The sequence below is a fragment of the Scyliorhinus torazame genome, chromosome 12, assembly GCF_047496885.1.
Source record: "Scyliorhinus torazame isolate Kashiwa2021f chromosome 12, sScyTor2.1, whole genome shotgun sequence".
Classification (NCBI taxonomy): Eukaryota; Metazoa; Chordata; class Chondrichthyes; order Carcharhiniformes; family Scyliorhinidae; genus Scyliorhinus; species Scyliorhinus torazame.
Genome location: NC_092718.1, coordinates 213,959,010 through 213,978,372, shown reverse-complemented (window position 1 = coordinate 213,978,372; position 19,363 = coordinate 213,959,010). Strand labels below are relative to the sequence as shown.

Below are 19,363 nucleotides of genomic sequence, written 5' to 3'. Positions count from 1 at the left end.
ATAATCCTATCCTATGTGTAAGAATATAAAGAAAGAAGTTGTGGATGAAGTGAAGTTTATGGAGATTGGGAGGCTGGTGAGGAGAATTTTGAATAGTCACGTTTGTAAATAGGCAAAAGCACAGGCGGGGTGAGAAGGGGAGACACGAGTCACGTTGGACAATCCTGATTGAAAAACGTTTAACAGCTCTTCACCTCACCGGGCCCTTCTCATGAGGCGATCCCAAATTCCATCAGTGTGCATTGCATTGCACAGGAGCACCAGCTCCCTTCCCAGTCACACAGCATCGGGACTTGGGAATATATCGCCTTTCCTTCAGTATCGCTGGATCAAAACTCCCTCCCAAACAGCACGGTGGGTGTACCTACACCAGATGGGTTGCTGTGGTTTAACAAGGTGCCTCACCACCAACTTCTCAAGGGCAATTAGGGATGGGCATTAAAAGCTGGCATCGCCAGTGACGCCTGCATCCCACGTACAAAAAAAACCCCTCAAGTTTGATCTCCTTTGAAAGGGCTCATCAATGGGGTTGTCTGATTAATCTGGAAGAAAAACAGGTATTAAATTGAATAAAAGGCACCGCACTCGTAGATTTTTGCAATTATATTTTAATTTGGAATTTGGAAAGTGAGAATTGGTACCTTAAGCCACGAGGTGCATTTTACATCCATAACGTTAAATTTTCAACCCCAAGAACCTTTGCACATCTAATATGACCTCAGGCAGTGCTCAACACTTCTATCAGCCTCAGCAGCAAGCTCGCACACGCCATCCTCCCCAACAGACCAACCTCCTTCCACACAACTGCTTAGAGATTCGCACCTTCTCTATTGGCCTCAAAAGCAAATGACCAGACTGAACTCCCATCATCCCAGGGGTAAAACTCACTCCAGGACTCAAGACAGCAAAAGCCCTTTTGAGAGATAAGAGATAAACTTCACCCCATAGCTTAGCTGACAGACTTTAAGGTTAGACACGAACTCCACACCTTGGCAGGTGTGAAAGGGGCGTTCTCATCGCTGCAACAGGGCTTGTCAAATTAGGGACACTTTTTCGACACTGAACTTGCATCCACCTGCTCAGAGAAGGCAGTCACTGAAACCTGCGGCTGCCGTTAGTGAAAACAAGTGAGCGTCACCTGTTAGTGACTGGGTTGTGACTGAAGCAAGCGTTTCCCAATCTGACACAAGCTCTAGCTAATGTCACAAATCAAATATCCCAGTCCAAACATTTTGAGTTGTTGTTCTGTAGCCATTACCTGTCAGAGCTCTACTGGGGGCTGCTGGAGCCAGTAACTGTCACCGGGAGGAACTCTGCCCTGAGATACTCCCATTTCACGGAGAGTATGTTCATGGAGAAGGCATTATATTTCAGAACACACAAAAGAAAATGACAATATCTAATTGAAAATTTGAACATCGTCCCCCACTGGAGCGAATTCCAACTTCATTCCTCTCTCTCAATTTTATCCCTTCTTTTCCAAACTTGCTGCTTTGCCCTGGTATACTGCTCCACCTGCAGGATTGCTCTTCATGCGGCAGACCAGACAGTGAGGCTATTTGCCCGTGGGGAGCATCACAATTGAGCTCAATTCTATTCTCGAGGCATTTTCCACCCGCACAACTGCAGCCAACAGTCAAAAATAGGAACTACAGCCAATCCTCCCTTCTCACACTTCCCTAGCTCAGGAGGGCAGAGGGCAGTTTGCTGAATTGTCGCAACTCAGCAAAGACCAGGAGATTAAACGTGAGACCTCACGCTCTGTCCGATTTGGCACTATGCTGGACTGCACTGTTGTCCAGCAGTCCATCAAGATAGTTCAATCACGTAGTTTTTACAAGAAAGAACTCTCAACACTGCATTACCAGATTCACCCAGCAACAGCTGAAAGCAAAGATACTCAAAACATCAAGGGACACATGTTTGCTGCTGGGCTATTCAACTAGCAGCAAGCAAATATTCAAACACCATTTACAGTACCAGTCTGAGCTAACATCCTCATGGACTCTGACCCAAAACCAACAGGAAAAAATCCCACAACCACAGTTAACTCTTCCCTCCCCAGCACTGCTTACCCAGATTGCAGGAGTCTGCAAGTTGACAAAACCACTTTTCGTAACTCGCAGCACCACAATAGAATTAGAGGTTACCAGACAGGAATTCGCTGTTCCCCAAACCCACATTTACATACCCAAGTAAAGGTTGCCAAGACCCGACAGGATCCTGGGAAGTGGTCACCGGAGGGTACAGTGCAGCTGAGCATTGGGCTGAGGTTACTCAGTAGTTGTACTGGTGGGTCGGCGTTAGAACCCTGAATTGAAACCACCAGCCTTCTCTTAAATCACCGAGGTCAGTTTGCGTCTGGCACCAACCAATCACTGCATCATCAACCGCTGACTGGCTGACAACAGGCTGCCGCGAGTTCACATGGCTTCACATCACATGACAGGAAGAAGGCACTTTACTGGAAAAAAACAAAAATGTGGATTTTTCCCTCATGCGGAGGTTTGACTGAAATAGATTGCAACACATTTTACCAGGATACGCACAGTTATAACATGAGGAATACTGCAATGGCAAGTGCCTGTGGGCTTGGAGTCGGTCCTTCACCCTTTCAGTCAAAAAACTGATTCTGCAGACCAGCCCGGCCTATTCGGTCGAGGAGACGATTCACACCACCGAGGATTCTCGGTTCAACCCGAAATGTTGGTTTGGGTCAGTCCGACATTCGATCCTTCCCATTCCATTCTGGTTTTAAAGATGGAGGTGAGGGGGATAGAGGATTCTTTTATTCTCAAAAAAAAAGAACGAGCATCGCGTGGTTAGGGAAGCATCATCACTGCGGGATGGCCTTAAGGATCCCCCGTAGCAACCGGTAACTCATCAGAGGCTGGTTTTCCTTTGGAGGGAAGCAGGGCCCACGGTCTGTGACATAGGCATAGGGGAAGCGGAGCACCCAGAGTCCATCCGGCGGAACGGGTATTTCCTGCTTTTCGGGGTAAAAGACGGGACAGGGTGGGGGTCCAGGCTGCACCTGCAAGGTAAAGAGAAATTTAAATTTACACCAAAAAAAAAAATCTATGTTCTTGCACTTGCATGTTAAAAAAAACCTCTACAAATGTTTCACAGAATGGGGATTCTCTAAACCTACCGCAACCATAGACTTCCTACAGCGCAGAAGGAGGCCATTCGGCCCATTGAGTCTGCACTGACCCTTCTGAAGGAGCACCGTACCTAGGCCCATTTTCCTGCAATCCACACCTAATCCACACATCTTTGTACACTAAGGGCAGCATGTGGTGCAGTGGATAGCACTGGGACTGCGGCGCTGAGGACCCGGGTTCAAATCCCGGCCCTGGGTCACTGTCCGTGTGGAGTTTGCACATTCTCCCCATGTCTGTGTGGGTTTCACCCCCACAACCCAAAGAGGTGCAGGTTAGGTGGATTGGCCGCGCTAAATTGCCCCTTAATTGGAAAAAAAATAATTGGCTACTCTAAATTTATAAAAGGAAAAAAAAAAATCTTTGTACACCAAGGGGCAATTTAGCCTGGCCAATCCACCTAACCTACATATCTATTTTGACTGTGGGGGGAACCCGGAGGAAACCCATGCAGACACAGAGAGAATGTGCAAACTCCACACAAGTCACCCAAGGTTGGAACTGAACCCGGATCCTTGGCGCTGTGAGGCAGCAGTGCTAACCACTGTGCCGTGCCACCCATCAATTAACCCTCAGCTTAGTGGGCAAACACTCTTGCTTCTGGCTCAGAAAGGGGTGTGTTTCAACTCCCTCTGTAGAGGCTTGAGCACATAATGCAGGCTGACACTCCCACTCCAGCACCAAGAGCTTCCGCATAAGGGGGGGCACAGTCTTTTGGACGAAACAATAAACCACGCGTCCCGTTTGCTCTCTCAGGTGGAGGAGGCATGGCTGTGCCAGCTCCCCACTCTCCTGCAAATCGTTTCTTTTCAAGTGTATCGAGCACTTAAATCCAATTCCTTTCTGAACTGAATTATTGAGTGTGCTTCCAATGCCCTTTCAGGCAGCCGGCTCGAGGTCTTGGAGCATAGAGTTGGTGAGGGGTTGGGCCTTTTCTAAATAAAATCTCAAACGCATCCCATAGGACATGACCTACCCTCCAAACTTCTTTCTCTTCATCCAATTCAGCCACCGTCCTCCACCCATCACAAAAAAAGTGCTTTAATTTACAAATGTTTCCATAGACACCGTCAACATTATACAGCTTTTGGAAGGCTCCTCAGCCCCGTGCAGCTTTTCCCTCTGATGCCCCCGTTAAGACCAGCATTCAGCCAATTTAACCAGCAATGAGATGATTGACCAGATAATCTGTTTCAGTGTCATTACTTGGATAACTATTGGTGCAGGACTTTGGCTAGAACTCTCCAGCAAGTCTTCAAACAATGTTGTGGGATTTTTTAGCCAGCCGAGAGGGCAGAAGGAGCCTTTGGATTAAACGTCTTCGCCAAAAGACAACACCCTTTGACAGTGCAGATCTCCCTCAGTCCTGCACTAGTGCATCAGCCCAAATCATGGAGTCAAGTCCCGGGAGTGGGCCTGGAATGTACAGCGCACTGACTTAGAGGCGAGAGTGCCCCCACTGAACCCCGCTGACCCCCTAAGCTCAGTGACAACTCTCGCCCCTCTTGAGTCAGGAGAAGAAATAAAGAACTGACTTTCTGAAAGATTAAATTCTAAAGGAATGACAATTCTAAGCAAACACTACAACAGACAGTAAATGAACAAAGAAAGAAAAAGCTTTCTTAAATGGGAAGCTATTTAATTCAGATAAGATTTACCCACAGGCACTTTTACAGGGGGCACCAATAGGAACATAGGAATTAGGAGTATGCCATTCAGCCCATCGAGCCTCCACTGACATTCAACTGGATGTTCTACCTCAAATGCCATTTCCCGCAGTATCCCTTAATATCTAGAAATCGATCGATTTCAATATTGAACATGATCAATGACTGAGCTTCCACTGACCTCAGGGAATAGAGAATTCCAAAGCCCTCCGAGTGAAAAAATTCCTCCTCATCTCACCCCTAAATGGCCTACCTCGTATTCTGAGACAGTCTCTCCTGCTTATAGACCTTGGGAGACAATCTTTCTGCATCTACCCTCTTGAGTCCTGTAAGAATTTTGTAAGCTTCAAATAACATTAACTTACTGAACTAGCTGGATGGATTCAGAATTGGCTTGGCCATAGAAGAAAGAGAGTAGCAGTGGAAGGCTGGTTTTCCGAATAGAGGTCTGTAACTAGTGATGTTCTGCAGGGATCAGTACTGGGACCTCTGCTCTTTGTAATATATATAAATGACTTGGAAGAAAACGTAGTGGGTCTGATTAGCAAGTTTGCGGATGATACTAAGATTGCAGGAGTTGCAGATAATGATGAAATTGTCGGAGAATACAACAGGATAGATAGGCTGCAAAATTGGGCAGAGAAATGGCAGATGGAATTTAACCCAGACAAATGCGAGGTGATGCATTTTGGTAGATCCAATTCAGGTGGGAGCTGAAAATAAATGGCAGAATCATCAGGAGCATAGACACACAGAGAGATCTGGGCGTGCAGGTCCACAGATCCTTAAAAGTGGCAGCACAGGTGGAAATGGTGGTAAAGAAAGCACATGGCATGCTTGCCTTCATAGGACGGGGTATCGAGTATAAAAGCTCGAAAATTAGGTTACAGTTATATAGAACATTGGTTAGGCCACATTTGGAATACTATTTCCAATTCTGGTCACCGCACTACCAGAAGGGTGTGGAGGCTTTGGAGAGAGTACAGAAAAGGTCTACCAGGATGTTGCCTGGTATGGAGAGTACTAGCTATGAGGAGAGATTAAATAAACTGGGATTGTTCTCCCGGAGGCTGAGGGGGCGACCTGATAGAAGTTTATAAAATTATTTGGGGTATAAATAGGGTGAACAGTTGGAGGCATTTTCCCAGGGCGGAAATGACAATTACAAGGGGGCACAAGTTCAAGGTGAGGGGGGCACAGGGTTCAGTGGAGATGTGCGGGGGAAGTTTTCTTTACACAGAGGGTGGTGGTGGCCTGGAATGCCAGTGAGGTGGTTGAGACCTTTAAGGCTTATCTAGATTGACACATGAACAGACGGGGTATAGAAGGATACAGGCGGTTGGTCTAGATAGGTAACGGGATTGGCGCAGGCTTGGAGGGCCGAAGGGCCTGTTCCTGTGCTGTACTGTTCTTTACTGTTCAATTACCAAAGTGGGTCACTTAATCACAAGAAACATGTTGCAACAACTTCACAACTGTTAATCCCTTTCGGCAGACGAATGAACAATTTCACTATACTCACAACTCTGATTTGTATTGGCTTGCTAGAATATTAAAGCCCTCGCTGTGATTGTGAAGTAACTCTGGACATTATTTTCAAACATTTTAAAATTTCCACTCATCTACATTTTTTGCTAATGTACCTCAAATATTACCAGCAAATGCATTTTACACACCGTACGGATATTTTGTTCTGATCCTGATGGGGAGCCAAAATAACCATATTAAGTAAACAACCCCCAAATGAAGAAATTACCAACGTGATTCCACTTTTTGTATCTTTTACCTTTCCAAGAATCGGAATTAGTGAACATGAATTAACAGGTAACTAAAACTTCAAATTAAAAAAGGTAAATTTCACTTTAAATAGATACATCCCACAAGAACCCCCATCACTCGCCGCAGGCATATGGCACCACATACCAAGGTTAGCTAACTTGGCCTCCGGAAGGCAGGATCGCTCACTTTCCCAGTAAATAAATCCGACCTCGAGTCATGTTTACTGGCAACCATATTCTATCCAAGGTCTCCAGCGCCGGTCGTCCCCTTGAACGGCACACTGCTGCAGAGTATCCTTTGCTAGGCTAACAGTCTGGGTGGCTCAGATTCCCAAGAGAATCCTTTATCCATCCATCCCCTTTTAAAACAAAACCCCGTTAAGCAGTCCCGTCGACTCTGGGAAACTTAGCAGCAGTAAGATTGCCCAGTTCACAATCACCGCCCCAACACTTATCTTTTGCTTTCTGGACTGTTTAACTGTATTACATACACTCTGGCAAATGTGCCTTCCCTGTTCTCTCCCCCGCTGCAACTTTCCTTTGTGAATGGCCACTCGGCTTTTAGTCTCAGCTGACACTGCTGCCAGGTCAGGGGCTGCAGGTTACATGGACCAGAATTTCTTATTATCCAAGAAAATTACAATTGATCCCTTTACAAATAATGGAAACTCTTAAAGGTCCTTTTCAAACATTAAAATTATGAAGAGTACATAGATCTTTTAAAGAAATAACAAATGTTCCTTACTGTGCTGTTTCTGGGTCACAGATCATCACAACAGGTTATAAAAAATCTTATACAGAAGTACATGCACAACCTGTCAACACAATTTTTGGTCATGTTTTTGTGCCAGCGTTTACGTTGGAAATTGCTATTTTAACATTTGCCATGTCCTTTTTTAAAAATAAATTTAAATTTAGAGTACCCAATTATTTTTTTTCCAATTAAGGGGCAATTTAGCGTGGCCAATCCACCCAACCTGCACATCTTTGGGTTGTGGGGGGTGAAACCCACACAGACACGAGGAGAATGTGCAAACTCCACACAGTCAGTGACCCAGGACCGGGATTCGAACCCGGGTCCTCAGCGCCGCAGTCCCAGTGCTAACCACTGCGCCGCGTGCCACCCCCACATTTGCCATGTCAACTGTCACAATATAGTTGTAAGCTCTGGCCACTAGGTGCCTCTGCAGCGTGACAAATTTCTCTACCAACCCTATCGCCAAATGCATTGAAAAACAATTATATTCATCAACTTACGGCTGGCAGTTTAATAGTGCGTTAACTATGGCATTTTAGTTAATATTCGAATATTATGCTAATATGTCTTATTTGGTGCTCTAAAACATCAGTTCAAATTGTCCCCACTGTAACTTGTGGGTGAAACGTTTCCACAACTACTTTACAGTCGCATGTCACTCAAAGTCTTCTCTACAGTGAAAATGCACATCTGATAACTATTGCTGGATGTACTTTACATGAAACGGATATAAATGTGCAAATTTCACACACTTGACATGATGTCTTTTTGAAACCCTAGCAAAGAGTGGTGATAATGTCTGCAATTTATTATGTTCCCCATCAGAAGCAATAAAACTTAATCAAGGACTCAATAGACAACCAGTGTCTGCACTGACAACCGGTTTGAGCATAAACACTGAATGGAACTGAAACAAACACAGGCTAGAAACAGAACAAGGAGTGGTTTAAATTGATCTAACCCTTAATATGGGTTGTAAACGTAGCAGAATTCCATTTTTTATGACTCAAGAGCTGGTCCCAAGCCCGCCTGATTGAGTTTACATTTTCAAGTCACTTTGCTGCTTTTATTACTCTCTAGATTACAGGTCGAGATTGCCGTCTTGACAAGCCTGGAAGAGACAAACATTTTTGGCGCTGGAATCTTACCTGTGGTGTGAGTACGATCTGTAACGGGGCATCAGGAGCCACAATAAACAGCCTTGTGAGCTGGGCGTAGTGCGGCTTAAGGCCCCGGCCTTGGGATGGAGACAGGATGTACAAGGGCATGTCAGAGGAGAGGGCTTTGATGGCAGACTCTTTTGGCCCACTCCCCATTACCTTCATGATCTTTTCTGGCCCCGAGCACATGAACCGGCGACCCCGCGAATCCTCATATTCAAAACCAACGAATGCCCGCGCAATGTCGTCCCGCCGCCTCCCTCGGCCAATCACGGTGCTAGCCCGTTTGGTCGGCACAGATTTGTTGGGGGCAGGCCAGGAATTACTGTCCATGTCCACTTCGTCCTCAGACCTGGTCTTGATGACTATGTCCCAAGGCATCAGGTAGTTAGTCCCAGGAATGAAGCCACTCTGGTCCAGGCCCCTGTGAAAGTTGTAAGCTTTAGAAGGCCCCAGTTTGACAAAAGACCAACTGGAAAATTTGGGCAAAAGTCCCTTAGGACAACTGGAATTTAACATGCCGGGTAGATATTCCACCGTTGACACTTGCCGATCCACAAGACTGGGCCGCTTTTCCGGTTTAGCTTCCCCTCCCTGGCCGTGGGCCTCAGGATTGTCTCCCCCTGCATGGGGATCAGGGGGAAACGTGCCCAGGCTGTCTGTGGACTGTCCAAGACTGAGTGCCAGACTGAGACTGGTGCTTTCCCCCTGGGTCTGGGCCTCTTTTTCTTTCATTTTCTCCCCTTCGCCCTCTTGCGGGGGCAGTGACGATACAATTGAATCGTTCTTGGCTGGAGCCGGGTCAGGAGTGCTCGGTTGGAAGACAGGAAAATAGAAGTGCTCAAGCTTCCCACAGCATTTCTCCTCTTGAAGCTACAAAAATATATCAAAACAGAGAGTCAGACGACACAATTTACAATTTCCCCACATCAAGTATTGGAAGTACATTCCACAATCCAAACCTCTGCTGCCTGTGTCCTAATTCGCTCCGCGTCTTGTTCGCTCTTCCCTCTGCTCGCTGATCTCCATTGGTTCGCATTCTGGCAATGCCTTAATTTTAACTTCTCATCCTTGTTTTCCAATCCCTCCACGGCCGTGTCCTCTCCAATTTCTGTGACCTCCTCTAGCCCTACCGCCCTCAAGCAATACCTGTGCTCTACCAACTCTGGCCTCTTCTGCATCCCCAATGCTCTATTATTGGTTGTCAGTTGACCATGCTCCAAGCTCCAGAATTCCCTCTCTACACCTCTCCTTCTTCAATAGGCTCCTTAAAAACTCCCGCTTTGACCAAGCTTTTGACCTTCTGTCCAAATAGCTCCTTCTCTGGCTCGAACAGAGTGTTTGATAAATGTCTTGAGGTGATCCAAAATGTGGAAGGTGGCAGCACGGTGGCGCAGTGGGTTAGCCCTGATGCCTCACGGCGCCGAGGTCCCAGGTTCGATCCCGGCTCTGGGTCACTGTCCGTGTGGAGTTTGCACATTCTCCCCGTGTCTGCCTGGATTTCACCCTCACAACCCAAAGATGTGCAGGCTAGGTGGATTGGCCACGCTAAATTGCCCCTTAATTGGAAAAAAAATAATTGGGTACCCTTAAATTTATTTTAAAAAAGATTGCATCCTGTAGATTCAGCAGGATAATGTAATGGACATAAAACATTAGTTGAGAGACTGGAAGAACTGGGACTTATTGCAGAGCAAAAAAGGCAAAATTATTTAACAGAGATCTTGGAAATTGATCTCCTGCTTCAGAAACCATTTAGAGGCACATTTCTTTTTTATTTAAACTTAGAGTATCCAATCATTTTTTTCCAATTAAGGGGCAATTTAATGTGGCCAATCCACTACCCTGCACATCTTTGGGTTGTTTGGGGGGGGGGGGGGGGGGGGGGGGTAGCGGGCGAAACCCACACAAATACAGGGAGAATGTGCAAACTCCACACAGACAGTGACCCAGAGCCGGGATCGAACCTGGGACCTTCGTGCCGTGAGGCAGCAGCGCTCACCACTGCACCACCGTGTTGCCCCTTAGAGACACGTTTCTAAAGTGAAGAATGTAAATTTAAAAAAAAAATTTAGAGTACCCAATTCATTTTTTCCAATTTAGCGTGGCCAATCCACCTAATCTGCACATCTTTGGGTTGTGGGGGCAAAACCCACGCAAACACGGGGAGAATGTGCAAACTCCACATGGACAGTGACCCAGAGCCGGGATCGAACCTGGGACCTTCGTGCTGTGAGGCAGCAGTGCTAACCCACTGCGCCACCATACTGCCCTGTGTAGAATGTAAATTAACATTTTTCTCTTTGGTAAATGTCCTGAATAGTCCATAAGTGACTCATTTTCAGGAAGAAATCTTGTATTTATATTGTACCTGTGATGAATGTAGAAATTGTTATATATTACATTTTATATCTGTTGCAGTAATGCTTTTAAAAGCTTGGGTTAAGGTATTTTTTGTTGCAGTAATGTTATTAAAGGACCTAGGTTAAGGTATCCAGTCTGTGTTCTGCTAAAGCTGCAAGTAAGGTGTCATAAAAATTGAGGTCATGATTGATTCCGACCACTTACTTGGTTACAGATGAATACTAATTGGATATTGTTACAATGGCTGGAGATTCCCCTCTCATGTAGATAATTTATGAGGGGTGGTATTTAGTTCTAGCCAAGCAGGTCATGTGACATCTTGGTGGGATACAATTGATGTAATTAATGGGAGGAGCCATGGTCTGTCTGTTGTTGTGCAGTTTGCCATAGGATTGGAGTCTGACAAGACAGAAGGATTTTAAGTAAATTGAACAGCAGTTTTGCCAAATGCTGCTAGGTTGAGCAGAAGTGTACTGGATCTGCTCTTGAAAGGCACTCTCTCCAAAGGTCTCTACACAACTCAGCCAGTAAACCTGTTTTGTTAACTTTATTTATAAGTGGTGTATGAATTGTATTGGATTGCTTAATTGGATTTAGTAGCAGATGTAGATAATAAGTTCACGTTTCTCCTTGAACTGGAGCCTAATATGTTAAGAACTGTTTAACTGATAATTGTGAAGCTATTTATGTGATGTTAACGTGGTTAATTCTGTGTTTAAATTCAAGTTTGTTTTAACATAATAGATATCCATGGTTCAGAGTTATTCCTGGGGTGAAGTATCCTTTCCCCTCAGTTGTACAAATTAAAATAATTGTTTGAGGGTCTCGTCTGGTATCATAACAAATGTTGGGCTCTGGTCTGGTATCCTAACACAGCTTAATATAACTCTCAGCAAAGTGCTTCACGTTGAGATATTGGCATTGTGCAAGTTACTCTAATGTGAGTAAATATGACAATTGCATGCACAGATGGTGAGATGACAGCAGTTAAGAACAGGAGCAAGAGTACGTTGTTTGGCTCTTTGGACTCTTTAAGGGCAGCACAAGTGGATAGCACTGTGGCTTCACAGCGCCAGGGTCCCAGGTTTGATTCCCCGCTGGGTCACTGTCTGTGCGGAGTCTGCACGTTCTCCCAGTGTCTGCGTGGGTTTCCTCCGGGTGCTCCGGTTTCCTCCCACAGTCCAAAGACGTGCAGGTTAGGTGGATTGGCCATGCTAAATTGTCCTTAGTGACCAAAAAGGTCAGATGGGTTATTGGGTTACGGGGATAGGGTGGAGGTGAAGGCTTAAGTGGGTTGGTGCAAACTCGATGGGCCGAATGGCCTCCTCCTGCACTGTATGTTCTATGTAATCTATGTAACCCCCTTCACCCTTCAACAAGATCACACCTGATCCTTGACCTCAACGCCACCTTCACTCTCGATCCCCAATGTTAATTGTGTTCAGGATGTGGGCACTACAGGAGATTCAATTATGCTCCCATACAAGGAAGATTGAAACTACGGTTATTGGGTTTGGCGGTACATGGTTGTGAAGTGCATCTCCTGTAAGTAAAAGCTTATAAGCATGAAAAGATTCTTCACCGCCTGGCTATCTGGAACAGAAACCCATATCCCTTCATTCCCTTAGTTCAAAACAATCAATTGATCTAAATTCCTGAACATACTCGATGTCTGAAAACTACTGGTCTCTCTAGGGTAGAAAATTGCGAAGATTCACAATGGCTGGGATAAAGAAATTTCCTCTCTCACTCCAAAATAGCTAGTCCCTTATCCTGAGTCTGCCCTAAGTTGGGGAAAACAGCCTTTCAGAATCTAACCTGTTACATTCTTTCAGTATCTTACATGTTTTGATGTTTATACAATCGAGAAATAAATGATGGCTGAGGACATCTTTAACATTCAACCAAGCTCCCTAAACAGGCAGAAGGGGCCTTGCCATGAGATCTCCTCTGAAGATTAGCACGTTGGACAATGCAGCACTCTCAGTACACATGTCAAACAGGATCAAGGATTTATCCATGGCGCAGTGGTAGTCAACTTGCCTGCCGCTGAGTCAGAAGGTCATAAGTTCAAGTTGCACTCCAGGACCTGAGCATATAATTCAGGCTGCTATTTCATCGCAGTACTGAGAGAGTGCTGCACTGTCAGAGGTTCCATCTTTTGAATGAGGCAGACGTAAAAGGCTGGCATGGTTCAAAGAGGAGTTCTCCTTTAATAATAATCTTTATTAGTGTCACAAGTAGGCTTACGTTAACACTGCAATGAAGTTACTGTGAAAATCCCCTCGTCGCCACACTCCGGCGCCTTTCAGATACACAGAGGGAGAATTCAGAATCTCCAATTCACCTAACAGCACGTTTTTCAGGACTTGTGGGAGGAAACCGGATCACCCAGAGGAAACCCACACAGACACAGGGCGAGCGTGCAGATCCCGCACAGACAGTGACCCAAACCGGGAATCGAACCTGGGACCCTGGTGCTGTGAAGCAACAGTGCTAACCACTGTGCGACCCCTTCCTGGCCAATTTTCATCCCACAACCAACACCCGTCGAAAACAAATGACCTGGCCACAGATTTGTTGCTATTTGCGGGACTTTATTGGGTGTGAATGAATCGAAGAAAAAAAGAAAATGGCTGTTGCTTTTCCTACATTAAAACAGTGTGCTACCCTGTTGGCCATAAACTAGGCTTGGATGTCCTGAGGTTGTGAAAGGCCATCCTACAAATTCAAGTCTCTCTTTTAATTTTCTGTGTCCGTGGTGGCATGGTGGCGCAGTGGTTAGCACTACTGCCTCACAGCACTGAGGTCCTGGGTTTAATCCGGGCCCTGGGTCACTGTCCGTTTGCACATTCTCCCAGTGTCTGCGTGGGTTTCACCCCCACAACCCAAAGATGTGCAGGGTAGGTGGATTGGCCACGCTAAATTGCCCCTTAATTGGAAAAAAATTATTGGGTAGTCTAAATTTTTTTTAAAAATTTCTGTGCCCATTCTACAGCACATGCCCAGCATGATGCCCAGCTCCACTCCCAGGCATCTACTTCTATCACCAGCCACCAAAATGTCTCCCCATTTATTTCCAACACTGCAACTAGGAAGAAAGCGATGGAGAAACTGACACATGTAATTGCAAAGGTGTTTGCCCCTTTGTCCATATCTCGGTCTACCTGTAACACATAGAACTGCCTGCCATCCTGGCCATACCTGATAGAAGTCATAATTGCCACACTTGATGTCGAAAGGATCATCTCGAGGGGCTTGCCTGCGGCCGCAGTTGCAGGAGCTGGTGGAGCGAGCGCGACTGTTGTGGTACAGCACAGGTGGGTTCCTGTCAGCTTCTGGTTTTTCCCCTGCAAAGAGAGAGGCAAACGCACAGACACACACACAAAAAAAAGTGTATTCAAGTATCATTATATATTTCATTATTGCAACACTTCAATCCACAGTCGACAAAGGGAGAGGAGACAGGCACCCAGGCTCGGTTAATGATGGCGTGTTGCTTGCACTAACATGGTGCCGCGCACCAAGTCAAAATGTCTCAAAAGGCTTCAAAGACAATTAATTACTTTCAAGGAGCAAAACTGTAATGTATGCAAACGTAAATTCCGCTCAGAGCCAACGACATCCCAGACATTGCAATGAGAAGTTACTAGAACTGGGGTTTCAGTTATGTGGAGAGGCTGCAGAAAGTGGGGTTGTTTACCTTAGAGCAGAGAAGGTTAAGGGGAGTTTGAATCGAGATGTTCAGATTACTGAAGGGGTCGCTAGGAGAAACCGTCTCTGGTGGCAGCAGGGTTGATAACTGGAGTACACAGATTAAAGAAAGAACCAGAGGCGGCATGAAGAAACTTCTCTTTAAACACAGAAAGGTGTTGTGATCTGGAAAGTCTGAAAGGGCGGTGGCAGCAGATTCAATAGAATTCAAAGAGGAATTGGATAAATATATGAAGGAAAATTATTTACAGTAAATTGGATAGCCCTACCAAAGAAGTAGCACAGGCATGGTGGGCTGAATGGCCTCCTTCTGTGCTGCATTATCCTAAGGTTCTATGATATGGATGACTGGTAATCGGTTTTGCTTTTGGTAATATTGTCTAGGGGAATGGATTTCGACCCGGGCTTGACTAAGCCCCTGTACTTTTAAATTGTTCCCTAAATTTGATAATCGCTCCACCGAAGTGCTTTGGGGCTTTTTACAATGTTAAAGGCAATATATATATATAGACATATATATCTATATAAATGCAAGCTCATGTTAATGCTCTCCTGAACCTCTGGGAGCAGAAAATGGGGATTTTGGTTCAAAGACTCACTGAAAAGAGAACATCTCCCAAAAAGTTCCATGCTGGACAGCCAACCTTTTGGTTCAGCATTAGCCCCTGGACAATGAGAGGATTTCTCCTGGTTTCTCACCAACAGGATAGCAAGAGGAAAACATTTTTAAGGAAGGGGGAATGAAACAGATTGTCAGCAGAGACTCACTACTGTTCCGATGAAAGCTGACTGACCTGCAATGTCAACTCTGTTTCTCTCTCCACAGGTGTTGCAGACTTGAGGAGTAAATCCAAATAGTTTTATTTCAGATTTCCAGCAATATTTTGCCATTGCACCACCGTGAGTGGTTTTCAAATAAATCTGTCATCAGGACGAAGCTGACTCAATGCACAGAGATAAGCATTTGGCCATGGTCCTTTCTATAGCTAACACAAATCCCAATATCAGACTCATGGTTTCCTGCTGTATGCAAATAAGCAGACAAGGTGCAGACAAGTGGACTAGTGCAGATAGTGCAGACTATCCATCTTGTTCTCCAGGTTCTTAATCCTCATTTCTCTGTGACTGAGAGTAGTGACCCACCTAAGTAGGGAATCACTGCCTAGACTGTGATGCAACTGCATAGCGGTGCCCTCCCATATCCCTCAAAAGTTTATTAAAAACATTTGGTGAGAAATACCTGGTGTAAAGGAAGCAGGCGAGAGTTTCTGGGACTTCCCCTTTGTGGGACGGGTGATTTCCTGGGTCACAGCCTCTCTAAGGTCCTAGTCTTTCAGCTCTGGTGCTTCTTCTTACTCCTGTACTGTTCATTTGTCTTCAACTTCTACTGGTCACTCCCTATGCTCGGTCTTCTGCAGCTCAGATTTAATGACTAGATGAGCGTTCAGCCTCTGCCCTCCCAGTCAACCAGAGTTTCACAAAACTTTGATTCTGGAAATTGGTCTCCCTTGTATGGATGATGAGATATCAACACCTTCTACTCTATAATTAATGTTAATAATGACGCACACGTGACTCAGCTGACACCATATAAATGTTAAATAACACGCTGTTTAACTGCTTAAATATTGTACACTACCGCTGCATTTTTCTTATGAATGCTGCCAAACCTGCATTTATGCCCATCCCCAAATGTTGCAGCATGCTAGGTCAGGCAGTGGGTTTTAAGATACAACCACATGCGCAACATTGGAGCAACATGTAAGGTGGAAGGTGGAAAGGGAGGCAAGTTCCTTTCCTTGAAGGAGTTAGTTAACAGTTGGGTTTTAAGGACAAAATGGCAGCTTTATTCTTATTTTCTTTCCTGGCATAAACCTGCAAATAACCAGGGTTACGGAATTAAATTTTACTCCCTTTTCAATTTATTCATTGCTAATCCTGTGCCAGAACCGCTATACTACTGAACTTACTGTAGAAACAATAAACAAAAACATAGTCTTCCTATTTAAATAGCTTATTAAACTTTGCTAAACATATCGGGCTTAACACACCTTGCTCATCAATGCACATAGCATATTACATTTTAATAATGGTGTGGTACTTTGTTATCCATCTCTGCTGTTGCTATTGAAAGTCCAGATTCTTGCTGATTCAGGCTGTCTTACCTATACAGCTACATAAAAGCAAAGCCAATCTATAGCAATTTTAGAGTTGTTTCACTTCAATGAGAATTTCTAAATTCTCAGGACGAAGCTGACTCAATGCACAGAGATAAGCATTTGGCCATGGTCCTTTCTATAGCTAACACAAATCCCAATATCAGACTCATGGTTTCCTGCTGTATGCAAATTTCCTTTGATTATAATCAAATAATAAGCCGATATACAAGACCATAGGAAATAGGAACTGGAGTTGGACGTTCGGCCCCTCAAGCCTGCTCCGCCATTCAATAGGATCATGGCTGGTCTGACATTCCTCATGTCCATTTACCTGCCCTTTCCCCGTAACCCTTGATTCCTTTAATGATTGAGAATCTATCTATCTCAGCCTTAAATATATACAAGGACTCTGCCCCCACAGTTGTCTGTGGAAAGGAGTTCCAAAGACTCTGAACCCTCTGAAGGAAGACCCCAGAGTATAAACATTGCAGGGTACTGCCAGGCCCCATCAGTTTGCCCCAACTGGGTGGGCTGTTTGCATTCATGAGCAATGTACTAACTGGATTCTCCAGCCTCTATCCTCCCACTACCCAAGATGAAAGTCTCAGATTTATGACTCACCTGGTTTAGGCAGTAGATGGAATTTGTGAACACAGTGTTGATCAGTTAAGCTCCTCTCTTCACATAATTGGTGCCCGTTACTCCAGAACTTGTAGCAATCCTCATGCAGCTGCATGGCGTATTTCTGGAAGGCTGGCCCACGGGCATGCTGGCTGTAGACACGTAGGGCCTGTGCCAACTGGTTCTTGTGAACAGTCGTGGTGTAATGGTGAGGCAGATTGGACTGGTAGGCGCTGTGAGCCAGAGGCAGGGCCTTTTGGCAACGGTTTTCTGAAAACTTATTATCTGCGTCCAAAAATCCTTCCAGCCCCTTCAGTTGACCCTGTATCTTGGAGGAAAGATCCCCGGCTAGAAATCCGAGGTCTTCATCCTTCCCGCTTATCATTACATCAAAGAGCTTCGAGGCCACGGTCAGCCAATTTTTATAGGCTGGAAGTTCAAAGTGTGATGGCTGTGGATTCCTCCCTACACTATCCTCGAATCCTTTTTTAGTCAGAACCAGCTCCACATGTTGCCAGAGAAACTCTTTCATGGTGCAGTCCACCAGCTGGCCACTGGAACTGTTGACACTGCTTTCCAGTATGAAGGATGGCTGGCGGACGTGTCTCATCATCTGATAGCGCCGTGACCCAGGCAGTGGGAGGGACTCGTGCTCCCTAATGGCACAGGTGTTTTTCAGCTGCCCGATCAGCATACTGATTGGGTCGTCCCCCTGCCCGGCCAGCACGTAAACAAACGCCTGGTTGGCTGGGACAGTGAACAAACAGTTAATACTCTGGTTTGTCAACACCCTGCTCTTCCTGAAAATCCTGTAGATTTGATCCTCCAGGGCATGCTGGAGTCTCCTTTTTGGGGAATGCTTCTTGGGCTTATCCAGGTTTGAGGGGTCGAGACACTTGGGCTCCACCTTCAACGCTCCATTCAGCTGGAAAATAAAGAGGAGTCTCGGGGGGCAGGGTCGACAGTTCAATCTCCACTCCTTCCCTACCGGGCAATCCTTAATCGCGTTCTTCAGGTAGGGCAGGACCTTTTGCCGGAGGGTGTCCAGGGCTCTGAAGAGACGGTCGTAAGTGATGTCGAAGGAGCAGGTGGGGTGGACCAGCAGGAGGATGTGGGAGACCGAGAACAGGTACAGCAGGTGGATGCAGTGGAGCTTCTCCTCTCCCTTCCAGAACTCGTGGGCCTCGGCATGGGAGACCTCGTCGGCCAGGGCCCGGCAGGCGTGCAGGAGCTGCTGGTTGTCGCAGACGGCGGTGAGGAGCAGGTAGAGGACTTTGCTGTCCTGGTTGTAGTAGCATTGCAGCAAGTTGTTGCCCTGCTGGTGGCCGCTGGCCAGGCCCGGGTACAGGGGGAAGACCGGCTTGTCGCACAGGGTGTTGACGATGGCGTGTTTCTGGGCGCTCAGCTCCGAGGTCTTGCCAAAGATCCCCACCACGCACATCTCCTCATCCTTCCATGCCGCCTCCTCGCCGTCCGAGGCTAGCGCGGCCCTCAGCGCCCTGGCCGCCGCCATCTTGCTCGCCGTCCCGCCTTCAACCCCGTCCGGCGGAGGAGCCGCTGCGCCCACAAGCGTTCCTGGCAGCGAGTCCGGCCGTTCATCTCATCCGGCCGGAAACAAAAAGTGCCACCAAAACTCCCTGCCCTTCACATCTGCTTGAGAAACTGCAGGATGGAAGTTAGACCCTCTCCTCCCTTCCCATCTCCCCCCTGCCCTTCTGCAATAACCGTGCTTCCAGGTCTCTCAGCATCAAACTACAAAATGCTTTTGCTGACAAACATTTTTATTGCACATTTTTAAAAAAGAGACAAGAGGCAGCCTTGGCAAAGTCAACCATTGGGCGTGAAATTACTCACAATAACTGGTTTCAAACGTCACTATCCCTGATCACAAGTCTTACTCTTAACATCTCCCCCAATGTTAACAGCTCTGTCAAAAGGCAACTGTCAGAGATTTTAAATTCCCTGCACATCGGAAGAATGTT

General features: G+C 46.0%; 1 protein-coding gene across 1 annotated transcript; it reads right to left on the bottom strand.

Moving 5' to 3' along the window:
• Nucleotides 1–592: 592 nt before the first annotated feature.
• smg8 (SMG8 nonsense mediated mRNA decay factor) lies at nt 593–19,014 on the bottom strand. The gene is made up of 4 exons (XM_072469901.1): nt 17,382–19,014; nt 14,092–14,237; nt 8,512–9,396; nt 593–3,034 (listed from the first exon to the last, which is right to left on the bottom strand). The coding sequence occupies exons 1-4, from the start codon at nt 18,892–18,894 to the stop codon at nt 2,837–2,839; spliced, it is 2,742 nt and encodes a 913-aa protein (XP_072326002.1). The 5' UTR covers nt 18,895–19,014; the 3' UTR covers nt 593–2,836.
• Nucleotides 19,015–19,363: the final 349 nt, after the last annotated feature.

Bases quoted from the DNA above. Each gene is read 5' to 3' on its own strand.
- smg8 (XM_072469901.1), bottom strand. From the start codon at position 18,894: ATGGCGGCGGCCAGGGCGCTGAGGGCCGCGCTAGCCTCGGACGGCGAG. The intron at 14,238-17,381 runs GTGAGTCATAAA...CTCTCTTTGCAG, and splicing joins CCATCTACTGCCTAAACCAG to GGGAAAAACCAGAAGCTGAC. The intron at 3,035-8,511 runs GTAAGATTCCAG...TTTACCTTGCAG, and splicing joins AGATCGTACTCACACCACAG to GTGCAGCCTGGACCCCCACC.